This window comes from Lagopus muta, chromosome 7 (assembly GCF_023343835.1).
Source record: "Lagopus muta isolate bLagMut1 chromosome 7, bLagMut1 primary, whole genome shotgun sequence".
Lineage (NCBI taxonomy): Eukaryota > Metazoa > Chordata > Aves > Galliformes > Phasianidae > Lagopus > Lagopus muta.
This window is the reverse complement of record NC_064439.1, coordinates 41,859,758-41,874,276: the sequence shown is the minus strand read 5'-3', so window position 1 is coordinate 41,874,276 and position 14,519 is coordinate 41,859,758. Positions and strand designations below refer to the sequence as shown.

At 45.7% G+C, this 14,519-nt stretch overlaps 1 protein-coding gene and 1 long non-coding RNA gene across 18 annotated transcripts in view; one reads left to right on the top strand and one right to left on the bottom strand.

Moving 5' to 3' along the window:
* Window positions 1-14,519, top strand: part of LOC125696076 (uncharacterized) — a 65,329-nt gene that overhangs the window by 18,398 nt on the left and 32,412 nt on the right. The window lies entirely within an intron of this gene.
* The window catches only part of TMEM108 (transmembrane protein 108), a 226,412-nt gene continuing 213,179 nt past the window's right edge, over window positions 1,287-14,519 (bottom strand). For 9 of the 10 annotated variants that reach the window (XM_048951308.1, XM_048951304.1, XM_048951303.1 and 6 more), the window contains 3 exons: window positions 10,463-11,575; window positions 3,111-3,265; window positions 1,287-1,646 (listed from right to left, as the gene is read on the bottom strand). In XM_048951308.1, coding sequence (XP_048807265.1) covers window positions 1,524-1,646; window positions 3,111-3,265; window positions 10,463-11,575 — 1,391 coding nt within the window. In that variant the 3' untranslated portion in view covers window positions 1,287-1,523. The remainder of the gene's footprint in view (window positions 1,647-3,110; window positions 3,266-10,462; window positions 11,576-14,519) is intronic. The other variant, XM_048951310.1, reaches the window with a different exon arrangement.

Sequence of the window (14,519 nt, the reverse complement as noted above, 5' to 3'; positions counted from 1 at the left end):
AAGATGTGTCACAGCTAGAATTCCCTTTTCTGTTACCAGATGTGGCTCACTTCAGCAAGGCGTGTGGTTAGCAATGCTGCTCTGACCTTGCCTTGCCCGAGGTACCTTTCTGCTGATAACCTTGTGCAGCTGGTGGTGCAAAGCAGCCAGCCAGAGCATGGGGTAAGCTCTGTGCTGTCTCATAGCCACTCAATGAAGTCAGGAGTGAAAGAAGAAAGTACTCTACAAGGACCAATGGCCAAAGATGGATAGGAGATAGCTGAGGCCTCAAAGGACAGAAGCCACTCCACTTGCTGAGCAAAGTGAGAAAGGCAATCTGCAGAGCAAAACCAAAAATTGGTCCCGTGTTAACAGTTCAGGTTTACTTGAAGAGAGAACATCGATTTAGCAAAGTCATTCCACATTCCATGTTACCCTCTGCTTGTAATGGCCCATTTCTAACCCATCATTTAAGGTTCATTCGCCTTTCCTATTCCCACACTATTATTACAGCTTGCAATCTGGTGCTTAACTGGGTAGGACTGAAATGCCAATTTGCTCCAAAACACTGTGGAGATTTCTGTTCCTATGAAGGGGACACTCTACTTGCCTTCTTTGGAGGTTGTCTGCTATGTGGGAAGTAATTCAGGACTCATTGGGCTGGAGAAGAGCAGCTGCATGTCCAAAGTGTAATTGTTAGGGCATTTATGCAGGAAAAAAGGCCATTCTGATCTCTGCTCTTGTAAAACACTTTCAAAGCTAAAAGTAGAGCTCAAGTCTTCCTATCTAAGAGAGATAGCATAAAAAAGTCACTGCGCAATGCTGCTACCCAGGTGGGTTGCCAATCTCCCGGACCGCCTGGGTGTATTAGGTTCATTCATCATCCTGCTCTATCCCAGCTTTCCTGCTCTTTCCCTGCTGAGTTTGCAGACCCCAGTGGGATTCAGACTCTGACTCATCCCACTGGGTGCACAGGCAGAACTGGAGCCATGCACAGGATGCATGACAGGCATGTGAGCCACATGGGCTGCTACTGGAGACCACGCTGGTCCTGCTCTGCCTGTATCCCAGCATGGCAACCTAAAGGAATGACCTAAGCCAGCTGGCAATACAGTGTAGGGAGGGGATGGTCACCAAGCAGGAACACATAGCCAGGCTGAGAGACATCACATAACTTCAGATTGCTCTGAAACCATTGCAGGATGCTATAGCAAACACACTGCCTGCATCAGAACTGGCTTTACCCAGTGTTCTTTCAGGCCAAGTAGATTTAGCAACAGGCTGTAAAGGACAGGGAAGAAAGCAGTCAATCCGACAGGTGTTTTGCTTAGAAATACCTTTATTTTATAAAGCCACAGTTTGTTCTGTAAAGTTTTACCACACTTATAAAAAAGGGGTTGACAATTCTGAGGGAAAAAGAAAAGAAAAGCTGAAAACATTTCTTGTAATTCAGGGTTACACAAAGGTTATATTTATAATATATATATTTATTTATAATTTGGAGACAGTAGAGATGAAACTGCAGGAGGAGGGCGGCCGTGGGCTCATATCTCAGAGACTTGCTCGTGGCCCACAAACAGCGTTTCCTGACAGAAGGGGTTCACGAGCACCATCCCGCTGTCGCGGTAGTCGCCGTTGGCAGGGGAGCGTGGCTCAGAGAGGTGGTCCTAGGAGAAGGGCAGAGAGCAGCATGAGCGTGTCGCACCATCGCCCTCCGGAGCACACAGAGCAGCCCTCAGGTGTGAGAAAAGGGCTGTTCCTTCTGTCCTGGGGCGCTCGGTCCCATCCCGCAGAAAATGCCTGAATCGTGGGGGGCTCCAAAAGGAGATCTAACCTCAGAGAGCCAGTTCTGCAGGCAGCGGGAGCCGTGCGTGAAGATAAGCACTCACTGCTCTGATAATCCTCTTTTCTCTGACAATCCTCAATTCTGCTGATAATCAGGCTGATTTTTTTCTCAGTAAGGGGACCCACAAATCAGACACACCAAACCAGTGTTTGACCTTCCACTTTTTTTTCACTTTCATGACGTATTCCCACCTGACAGCATGGCTTAACTCATGAAAGATGCATTTGCACTACTTTTTGAGGTCAGACAACCGAATAGATGGCTTGAAGCTACCAGTCCAGTAGCATTCCAATCAGTTTAAAATGATATGGCACTACTGGAGGCCATGTGAATGGTCCTATCATGTGAAAGCTGCTGCTTCCTAAGTCTAGAACAGAATCCTGCTTCAGCAGGAGCTCCATGATTGCCAGCAAAGTGCCATTGATGAAGTGATCGTGAGTGCTTATCTTGTCACATCTCAGAGATTTCTTTCTGAACACTTTTTTATTTCAATCCAATGAGTTAGTTAGCCAGCTGATCTCTTGAAAATCACTTCAGCTTAAGCTCAAACTCTTCACTGGTTCTAAGTTTTAAATACCTTTGAACTAAGCTAAATTATTATTTTCTGACTCCGAGGCCAGCTCGTATTTCCATCAGTAGGATCACCTGCCCATAGAGGAATACTACCAGTGAAACACAAAGAACCCTTCAGGAAAAGCTGAGGAGTGTGTGCCAGCCCTATACACTGCCATATGCTGATGTTTGGATCACTAATGTACTGCAGGACTCTCTCTCAGAACTGGCACTTGAAAAACTATAGGCTTATTTATTATTGTTTATTGCACCTTATGATAGACTTGCTGGAGAGAGGTTGAAGCTTTTTGAAAAGCTGTTTCCCTGAACATGCATAGAGATTTCATAGAATCACAGAATCACAGAATGGCCTGGGTAGAAAAGGACCACAATGCTCATCCAGTTCCAACCCCCTGCTATGTGCAGGTCGCCAACCAGCAGACCAGGCTGCCCAGAGCCACATCCAGCCTGGCCTTGAATGCTTCCAGGATGGGGCATCCACAGCCTCCTTGGGCAACCTGTTCAGTGCCTCACCACCTGCTGTGTGAGAAACTTCCTCCAGATATCTAGCCTAAACCTCCCCTGTCTCAGTTTAAAACCATTCCCCCTTGCCCTATCACTATCCACCCTCGTAAACAGTTGTTTTCAGGGCTTTATTAATATGACTTGCTCTCCTTGTCTCCCAATATGGCTTCAGTACAGTTTTCAAGCACTAGTTATGCAAGTGAGGTACCTCTGATGTTTCCAGGGACTGGATCTCTCTCGGTAACTCCACAGCATGCCTGTTGAAGTAGTCCATGGTAATAGCATTATTCCAATAGCTCAGATTGTTTTCTGGGTTGGATGTCTTTTTCTTTCTCCTCATGCAGCAGACTGTCAGCAGAACTGCTGTTAACAGAAACGTGAAAAATTGGTTATTTCCTTTCAAGAAGGACTCATCAGTAGTGGGGATATGGCTTAAAGCTACTTAAAGAGAGAGCTGGTGACCTTCATTCATACAGTTCACCCTCAGTTAGATCCAGCTCCAATCTAACAGGAACCACACAGTTAACTCAGGATCTGGCCCAAGAAGATGAGACTTTGGGCTTGGCAGGATACGTAGTTTTCACTTTCTTCTTGACATGAGTTTGTAAACCTTCTGATGTGGCTGCCTGGCTAATGAATAAGCTCTGGTGTTGTAATGGATGGCATTTTAACAGCCTAGCCAGGGACTGACAGATGCTCTTGGACAGAGGACTGCAAATGATACTTCTGCATAGATGTCTTCTGTTTCTGGCATGTTCAGACCCTGCAGTTGTGAGCAGAGGGCAGTGACAGACACTGGCCCAAGGCTCAAATACCAAATTCACAAATGCATGTAGTTGTACGTCCTCAACATCCAAAGACCCTGCTGCTAATCCCTGCCCCAGTACCTCACAGACAGAACATGGAGCATGTGACCACTCCAAAACAGAGACCACCAGGGGAACAGAGGTCCTGTACAGGATGAGACAGCAACTGAGGAGGGTTGGGGATCCCCTCTGGCACCTGCCTTGTGTAGCTGACATTTCCAGGGTAGCCCTGGCCCAAGCCGACCAGAACTGGGATTTTCCTGCCTGTCTACATGTGAATGGCGGCAGTGGTGCCAGTCTGTTTTCTGGAATTGCTCTCATTTTGATCATCTCTGTTGCAATTCAGTTTTGTAATCTCAGCGATTTTATGAGAGCTGGGCAAACCCACTGTAACAGACTTACTGCTCCCACTGGCCATTGCTCAGGCAGAATTTAGGTGCATACAAGGGTTTATTCGGAGGAGTAACGCAAAGCTCGGTGTGCTTATTTTATACCTGTGGAACAAATTGAACATTTGGGCTCGTAATCTACCTGATTTATACAGACAGACAGGTAGCTGGGTGCATACTCACTTTGATTTGTACCAGTGAAATAGGGAATGCCCTGCTGTAAATTCACTCCATAATTTCTAAACCCCTCATGATAGAAAAGGAAAAAATATTCATGAAGCAGGAAAATATATTATTTTCTCAGCTACAGCTAAAATTATTTATTAGAATTATAGCCTGGGGAAAGAAAAGACTGCAGAGAGGTCAGAACTGCCTTGTATGTTTTGACAAACATTGCAGCTACCCATATGCCATGGATCTAATTTCATCTCCCATCTATTCACATAAAATGGCAATGCGAAAGTGCAAGGCTAGAGCTCTATTTAAAACAAAAGAATAAGCTACCAAGAAAAAATGGTAATAGGTTTGAGTCAGGCACTTCATGTCTCATTCAAAGGGAAAGGTGAGCTTATGCTATAAATCATCTTACAAAACTAATGGGAAAATCTCTTGCACAATTAAAAAAAAGGTGGCTATTATCAAACTTACTATTATCCAGTCTGGGCAACAGTCAGCAACTGGTGCTGCTGAGCTCCTGTGCAGGCAGCCCCCTCCTTGCCAGCAGCACTGCTCTCTGCCTAGGGAAATGCTCGACCTCCCCAAGGGCTGCGTTTTCACCCCATGCTTTGCTGGGGCCCAGGAGGCTGCTCTGAGTCCCAGCCTAGTCTGAAGGCTTGTTAGGATGAGAAAGTGAAGTGGGACATACATTTCATCCTCCCAGTGCTCTCTGAGGCACGCCGCCATTCTGAAGTTGCCTGAGGAGACGAGAGCCCCAGGAAAGCACTTTCTGTGCAAATATTTTGAAAACTCAAAGTTTTACAGCTTATAAAATATTGTGGCTGCTGACAGGGAAGGATTGGATTTAGGTTTTAGGAGCTGCAAAGCCAATGACATGAAGTTGAAGGAGGTCTCTGCTCCTTCCAGCAGGAAATGGCCTTGCCGTGTGAAGATGTGTTTGCCATATAGCAACTGTGCTCTCTCCCTTAATTATGCTCCTGGCCTCCAACCTCAGCGCATAAACAAGCAAATGGATGAAAGGCTGTAGAAAATAAGTTCCCAAACGTCCTCCAATCTAAGATATTTTAGCAGAAGGCTGTCTGCCTAAACTGCTTCCAAGCAGAGGAGACGGGGTTTAAGAGGGAGAGAAAGGACAGCAGGACAGCAGGGCTTGAAGAGGGGTGCTCCTCTTTCTCTCAAATTAACTAACCTTCTTACAGCTGATTTTAGTGAATCTAATGTAGCTCTTAGAACAAAAATAGGAATGGTGTACAGTTCACCTTTATTCTTGGATATCTATTCAGTCCCATGATTAGTATTATGTCTATTGTAGAAGACCTCTTTCCAGGCAGGCAGCTGTGATGGTCAGCGAGGACATGCTAAATGGATGACACACAGAAAGGGCAGAGATGGTTGGGAATGGAAAAATGGCAGCAACAATACAAGGGAGCTGGAAGAGGAAGGCTAGCTGCAATTCCCCTATCATCCCTGTTATGACATTCCCCTGTAAAGATGAGAAAGTGCTGCTGTTCAGTGCTGCCTATCAACTTTTCCTCAGAGAATGATGCCCTTTGGGCACAGAAAGTTCTAACTTTGGTGTTCTGACACTCACGTGAATCCTTCCTGGGGTCAGGGAAGCTGTACTGACTTTTTGCTTTGGCTGCTCCATTTTGCAGTTAATCCCAGGTGCCACGAGAAGGACATCTCAGTGATGTCCCTGGGTCAGCCTGAAGCTCCCTGTACAATGATTACTATACATTTAGGAAACGTGAGGAATTTTGTTCAGAGAGCTTGGAAGCATTCTGAATATGTATCCACTGGCCCACTTCTGTTCTGGAGAGAGAAATGTCAACACGCACATTCAGGGGCTGAGAGTTGCTGATGCACTCCGGCTCTGACACCAGCTTCTATCTTGTCCTAGAGCAAATCGTGTCAGCACTATCTGATCCCTTACCTCCGACACAGGACATGATGTATCCCACAAACAGCAGAAATGGGATTCTCACACTGTTATAGGTTTCCAGGCTGGTGAAAGCACACCAATCATCTACTCTCACCTGCACAACACCTGCACACCAGGAGACCTTTGCCTGGTAACTTTGGTCCCCTGCCCATAAGCTGTATTTCAGATACAAAACACGATGCAGGAAAACGCCCCACTTGGTTTAAGGATCTGGAGTGACTGCATTTCCATCACATTCCCAATAAGTTTGTTCAATACTTAATAACCGTCATGGAAATGTGCTTGCATTTCCCTTGTAGGCTGAGCTCCTCTAGCTTCAGCTCCACTTTCTCAGTCTCCTTTTGCCTTTTTTGTTTTAAAAGCCTCCACTATGCCATCAGCAATGTCTCAAACGTGTGGGCAACATCTCAAACCTGTGGGCTTAAGCCTTTGCCTGGTCTGTGTAATTTCACAAGTGGAGTTCTGTTGAATTTCTCAGCTCCTGAATCATTCATGTGGCTCCTTTCTGAACTTCAATTTTATTTTATTTTATCTTTTAAACATAAACTAGGATTATACACCATGTTCAATACTGGCTTTATAAAGCATCGTAAGGAAATGATACTAACTGCCTACAGTTATCTGGTAGCCTTGTGTCTGTTCTTTTAACTCACATAAACGTTACCATGCCTATATAGCTACATACCCCCTCCACATACTCTCTGGCTCCACATTAAACACACTTGAATGCTGAAAGTTAAAATTCAGGAAATATTCAGACTGCGGGATGTTAGTTTTTTTCTCTGTGTCTGTAAATCATACATAAACACAGCTTGTGGAGAATCCTCACCTTGATAGCTACAATGGCACTTTATCCAGATTTTCTTCCTTTTTTTCTCATTTACTGTGACTGTATCTTAACTGCCCATCATTAAGCACCTCTGTAAAAGCGTGCCTGTCACTTGGGCTGTCTACAGCATTACAACCTCAGCTGTGTTGCAGGTATCCCAATGGGTTTTGTTACTGACCACCTGGAGACAAGGGGTCCTCAAAGGCTGGGTCAGAGCTCATCCTTGAGGAGGAGACTCAGTGCTTGGAATCATTCTTCAGACTGGGGAAGCAAACATTTGCAGTTGTAGTGACTGAGAAAGTAGGTGAGATGATTTTGAAAGTGTCACAGTGTGTGAAATGTGACTGCACAGGGTTGGGTTCAAGGCAGATCTTCATCTATTCTTTGAGTTCTGCTGACGCTTCCCTTTGAGGCTCAGCCTTTCCTTTGTGTTTTCTCACATCAGCACAACTGACGGACTGAATTGACTTCTGTGCATCTGATTTACAGGTTTCAGTTCTTCAACACTTTATTGTGCCAGTCTGTAATTACAGAGTTCTAAGTTCTGGGAGCCCAAGGACTGTGCCAGTGAGTTTTAAAACAAGTTCATATGGAGCCTCATTCTGCAATGCAGCCACACGTGAGACAGGGGCACACACATGTGCAGAAGAATGGTCAAGGCTGTCTGAAAGCCACTGTGAAACTGACTGCAGCTGTGACATGCAGAAATTACTGGTATCAGTGTAATACAGCACTTTGCTTTTCTGGGAACATAATGATACGCTATCCTTCAGTTTTGCAGCCCTCAACTGGAGCAAGCAACATTACTCTCATTATTCATACCACAAAACTGAGGTACCGAAAGGTGAGGTGATTTCCCCAGATTCACACAGCAGACATGGCACGTTCCTTCCTACTCAAGCCATTACTTATCTGCCTAGAATGTGAAGGCTTTTCAGTGGGACTCAAACCTATGCATCTTTATGAGGACTAGGAGGCTGCTGTGAGGAGGCTGTTCCTGCTTAATGCAGCTCAGGTATAAACAGCACAGGGCTGGGCCTCGATGCCCTTAACACTTCCTCTGGACAGCATCCCAAGGCAGGAGGACAGTGTCTTCTCAGCCCATGCTCACCACAGCTGTGAAGACCTCTCACTTAAAACACTTCAGTTCCTTGAAGAAGACACGAAACCCAAAGGGCTGCGTCTCTTATCTGTCTCTTAGCATCCAAAGCAGAAGTGAGGAGTGATCGCAGCCGTGGCTATTTCTTCGGCTGTGAGCTCTGTGCCCTGGAGGTGGCGGCAGTCCCCTTCGTTGGTACTGCTGCACACCGTGTGCTGAACACTGTGCACTGTATGCTGTATGTGCACTGCATGCCACAGAAAACGTTTATGTGACTGTCTACCATGCATTTTAGCTCTGAGCATCCCCAGATTTTAAAAGGAGAGTCCCACTGAAGACCCAGAAATTTGTTCTTGAAAGCATGACTTCGGTATCTGGATGGTGTAAAAACTCAGTTGCATTACAGCTGGTGTAGGTAACTGGCAAAACAACAATTACCTGTTCTAAACTATAGCTTACAAGTACAAGAAGCAGGATAGATGCAGCCATACAAACACACACCATTTATGACACATACAATAAGAAGAAAAGTTCTCACCATATAATGAGCAGTAGGTTAGAAATCATGCTGTCAGACACTTAATCGTATTATTAATACCTATCCTGAGTTAGTGGCTTATATATGGCACAATACAAGAAGGCACATACACCAATGGGCACAATGGTCATGCTTCCTCTGCTTGTGCTGCATTTTGCATTTGGATGCACTCAGCAACTTTCTTTTCAAGTTTCTACTTGCAACTTTCTTTTTCAATACTGGCCTCAAACATAGTGAAGGGAAGAACTTATTTATCCTCTATCTCTAGTGACTGATAGACAAAGCACTGTTTATTAGGTCATCAAATATTGCTTCTTATTTTCATGCTGTACTTGCTATAACCCACGTTCTCTTCTCCATCTCATTCTCCATAGAAGTATACATGCACACTTGTGCTTTTGTTTCACTTTGTTTTGATTGTCAATCTTTTAGTTTTAAGCCTTGTTTTGACCAGTGGTTTTAGCCACGTTGGCAATAGCAGGACTGATGGCCCCAGGGGCACAAGCTTAACAGGTATGATGAGCCAATCCAATAATTCTCAGCTGCCTAGAGTATTGGTCCTGCTTCCTTTCCAGGTGTGCACCCTGCAGCTTGTCTGCTCCAGACCTTGTGCTTATTGACCTGCAGGGAGCTGACTCAGCCCACAATGTGCGCAAAGAGCAAAGTGAATATTTCTGACCACATGAGCAACCTGAAAGTGGCTCAGAGAGGTGCCATGTGAGGACAGCACTCCCCCTTTGGGAAGGAGAATGCTCTGAGTAAGACTGACTCAGTCAACACATCTAACCGTGAACTCAGCACCACTCATAGCTGTAAATAACAGGATTAATGCTCACTATTGCTGGCAGCTACCCTTTCATTTTTCCACGGGCAGCAAAGGCTGTGAAATGCTTCTCCAAACAGATCAGTGTAACCACATCCCATAGCACACTGAGTGTCTTTTCCTTGGCTCCAAAGAGTGAAATACCAGAGGCTATATTGTCCTACATTGCTGAACTTTGCTAGGTAGGGGACACAACAGTGCCCACTCAAGCTTTCACATTGTTCAACAACTTTTTTTTTTTTTTTTTTCTTTTTTTGCTGTTGAGACAAATGATGAGACCCTAAACCAGCTCTGGACACTAACTGATGCTGGTCCCTCAGGTGTCTGATTCCTGTGGTCTGGAAGCCAGCACTTCAAATTCTTCCTGCTGCTGAGGCAGTTCCAGGTCAGACAGAATTAAAATGGAGGGAAATAACGAACTGGTTATCAGAATGATGTGACTTTAAAACTGATGGTTCACAAACTGCTTGCAATTAAATATTTCATTGCACAGGTAAAGCTGTAGTTCCCTAAGGTACCAGTCATAGTAATTATCATTAATCTTTTGGGTTAGCAGTGGGCTTTTAAAAACCAGTTCCTGGGCAGAATGTAGCACTCAATAAATCAAACAGTTGCACGATTTTTGGTCACCAACTCAAACATTTTGAAGTAAAACTGCTTTGCCTTCTACAGTTGTTCAGCCTTTGCCTTATACCCTCATGCGGAGAGCCCCCAAAGACTATGTTATTTCTAACAGCATCACAGAAAGTATGCTTTGTGTGTAAACATTATACTCCTGCACTTGGAGCTGCTCTCCACATGCACTTTGCTCAGTGAATAAGTTAGAACAAGTCTGGTGACTTCTTCTCATCTATCTCAGTCTATCCTGACACTGTTGGCACTTCAACTACACCATGAATGGCTCGAAACCTGAATTCCAAGGAATGCGAGAGAGAAATAAAGCAGCAATTAACTTACAACATGAGGATATCGGTACGCTGATGGCCAGAATGATCCAGGCAATGTCCATCTTGCTGAGACAGATGGTAGCTCTGTGCTGGGGCTTGTCTCCCTCAGTGACATGGGAGATATTTCCCTGCACCCCAGGTTTCCAGGTCCCGGCAGGAACCAGCCTGTTGAGGAAGTTTCCAGTCGCAGTGGAACCAGCAGTGGACACGGAGCTGGACGACCCCGTGGCAGGCATGGTGGAGACAGTGCTGCCCAGTGAGGTCGTGTTCGTCACCAGGCCCTGCTGTGTTGGAGCAGTGCTCTCGAGGTCCTCCACTGCCAGGGAGGAGATGTTGACATCAAAGCTGGGCTGGACTGAGTGACCGGCTGCTGCTGGTGCAGTTCCAGGGCCAGAAAACAAGGGGACATTTGTACTGAGATTCAAGGTTACCCAAGAGTTGTTTTTGCTCAGCATATCCCATACACCATAGTGAGTGGGTTTAAAAGGCACCGACACTGCTTCGGGATCAGTTGGCGGTCCAGCAGTTGTGGTGGCAAACTCTGCTTTCTGCACAACTCGCTCGGCCCCGTTCCCTTGCTCTGCTTCCCTAAGGCTTCCCGAGGTGTCAGGGTGGGGAGAAAGGTCTGAGGGCGTAGTTCTGGCCAACTCTGTGCCATTGGGGTCACTGGAGGTTGTGGTCTGGGACTGAAAGGGATGGTCTGTGAAAGGGCTCCTCAGGGTAGGGAAGGGAGAGTGCAGGGTTGTCTTTAGGTAAGGTTCTGAAGACTCTGTGAAGTTGCCTTTGAAAATCTGGAATATTTTCCCTTTGGGGCGAGTCTGTCCTGAGTACAAAGCACTCTGGTTATACAAATGATACGTTTCCTTTTCGCCAACACGAGGGCTGCTCGCCTGCGTTTGAGCAGTGGAAGCATCGCTCCCTGCCAGGCTGACAGGATGGGGGACGGCGCGAGCGGAGGTGGGGACGGGCTCTGCCGTGTGGCGGTCCTTGTGGCGAGGCGTTGTTCCCATGGCTGTGACAGTGGTAGTGTCCATCAGGAGGCCCTGAGAGGAGGATACAGCAGGAGACAGTACCTGAACAGAAAACACCAGCTCTTCCGTCAGTGCCAAGATCAGTAGAACACCTGGAGGAAGAAACAGAAAGGGTGAGACACAGGGGAGGGACAAGAAGATGGAGGACAGCGTGGCTGTGTGCTTGTGCTTTGCTCCTCCCAGATGACAACCAAGCTGGCAGGAAAGCCTACCTTCCTTGTGCCCTGGAAAAGAAGAGTTAGTGCCTCTGGGAATTGGAAGAGAAATAGATCTGCAGTGGCTGTTTGGGAGTAGTGAGATGGGAAGGAGAAGGCTGCACAGAATCTCTGTGGTGAAGGAAGAAAGGGGCTTGCCATGTGGGTATTTTAAAGCATCATACATAGCTGTAGGCGACCCCCATGAAGAAGATACAAAGCATCCTACTCTTCAGTGGTAGAAACAAAAGATATTTTCATCTTTGTTTTGGCCAAAGGCCTCTGGATGAATGGCCATATCATGATGGGGAACCTTAGTCTGCTCATTATTTTGGCTGCAAAATCCTAAAGTTGGCTGCCTCCAGTCTTGGATGCCATTATGCAATCTGTTCTTGAGAGAGCAGCTGCTTAGCCCTCACTGAAAATTAGGTCAAGAAGGGATGTGCTATGAATGGGCTTCCTAGCTTATGATGCACCCTTAGAAACTTGGGAAATCTCATCTCTGATCTCAGAGTATGAGATGTGGAAAATTCACAAACGTCAAAAATAAACAAGAAAATGTAACTAACAAAGACATTTTAAAAAGCCATGTGATTACTGAGGATTGAACCATCTAATACAACTGCCCCTTTTCAGATACTCACACACAAATTTTTGTTTGGGTCCCGTTCTATACTTATAAGTGCTGTGGGATTTGATTCTGTGAGATTTGCCTCCCACCTGCCTCTTTAGAGCACATTGTTTCATGAGGTGCCAGATTCACGCCACTGGGAACATCGATTCTTACATCTATTCAGAGTCCAGTTAATGGACATGGGCAGCTGCAATAGCATAAGGCTCTCCAGGACGCAGGGCTAACATGCTCTGAGTTAGTGTGACCTGCAGGAACCACATCAATCACATGTCACCATTTCCATATGTGGAAACTGCCAAGTGTCATGCAGACCTCTGCCCACTCTGCACAAGGGATGAGTCTGTTTTGCACAGTCCACTGAGCATCATCAGATGGCACCATTAGCACACTACTAGTGTGAATTTCAGCCCAGGATCTCAAGGGAAAAGGTGACACTGTCTTAAAAAAAACAGGGAGATAAGTTCACCAGAACTGCAGGACCCCAAACAGGGTAAGGATCATCCAGACAAGACTGTAGAGTGCCTGCCTGCACATTCCCCACCCTCTGTGCCTCCAGGTTTGCCAGCTCTCCCTGTCAGTGTTGATATGCCATTTACTTCTACCTTACAAGGGAATATCTGCAGTGGGCACCAGCAGAACATTCGAAATGGGAATGGGGCAGTCTCTGATTAGGTGCCCACTGGGTCTGAAGGCTTAGCCAGAGGCAAATGCCATGAAATGTGTGTATTCTGACTCAATACACGTAGCAGAAACTCACCAAAGGAGCAGTACTTATCCCTCTCATCCAGCTAAGAGCGATGCTTTGATCACCAACCATCATTTCTGAAGCAGAACAGCACAGAGCTCTACAACCACCAAAATTCACCTCACCTTGCCACAGTTGCCTCCCGCTCCTTTGCAGGGCATCCTGAAGATCTGAACACTTCAAAGAACACTGACTTAATAGTGCAGTGAGAGCCACTTACAAGCAGTGCACTTTCCCAATACCTGATGCTAAAATTAGCTCATATTTTTTTATTTCTGAAATAAATGCCTGTCGAGTAAGTGATCCTTGGGGATACCGCTTCAAAATTCCTAGCCTATCACAGACAGTATGCTCATAAAAGAATGCCTAGTCAAGGAGAAAAACATATTCTGTACATTGAAGTGCAACCCAAAGATCAGATTGTGGTGTATTCGTGGAGCATCACTTTTGGAAATGAAAGGCAGGAGTCATCTTCACATTTTTGGCAGCACTCACTCTGAGGTCAAGGTCAAAGCAGATATTTCTGTGTCCATATGGCTCGTATTGCATGCCAAGACAAGTTGCTGCTACAGAACAAATACGAAGAGGAAAGGATGAAAAATTATTTTGGGTTTGGTGCGTGGAGATAATGTTTCAGGAAACTTTAGGCCTGCTGTTCTGGGCACACATGACACAGGGCACTGGCAGATCTCAGGACACACGAGATTGCAAGGATTACGGCAGTCTTTGTGCAGCTACTTTCTTTCACACCTCACACAGAGAAAAACCTCCGTATTGGATTAATGCTTTTTTATTTTCTGCAGGATATTCCTCAAGTAACAAGGAAGCAGTCACCTCTTCTGCATGCTGTGCCCTGAGGTCAGCAACCCTCATCTTTGGCTAAAAGCCTACTATCCATCCCTACCACTTGAAATGCAGATAAATCAAAAGCCTGCAGCTGCGAGTATTTATGATCTCTCAGGGGCAGCCTGTTGTGGTAGCAGGCCGCCATGCATCAGGCCTGGGAAGCCACATACACTTAGCTAGTACCTCTATAAGACTTGTAAAATGTTAGTAACTATTCAAAGGAAATGCTACTCTGTCATAAGGCACTTATTTGACAATAAAAAATAACACTGATAACATTTGGCTCTCTCAGGCTGTGACAGTCAGCTTCTGCTTGTCTGCTGGCCTCCCTTTAACAGTCCCTGCAGGACCACCAGGGCCCCATCAGCTGCAGCTCTGTAGGACATTTTTATACTTGGATTAGCAGGCAGCAGTAACTCTCTCAGAGACAACCAGAGCTAATGTGTGTCCATAACTACTTAAAACATATTTGGCTTGTAGATCACTGTAAAAATAGCTGGTGCTGTATATTTAGGGAAAACCAGCTGGTAATAATGACTTCACAGTGGGCTCTGCTGGTCCTTTTAAGCAGAACTGGCATTCTAATTGATAAACAGCCAATTGGAAAGCAAAAGTGA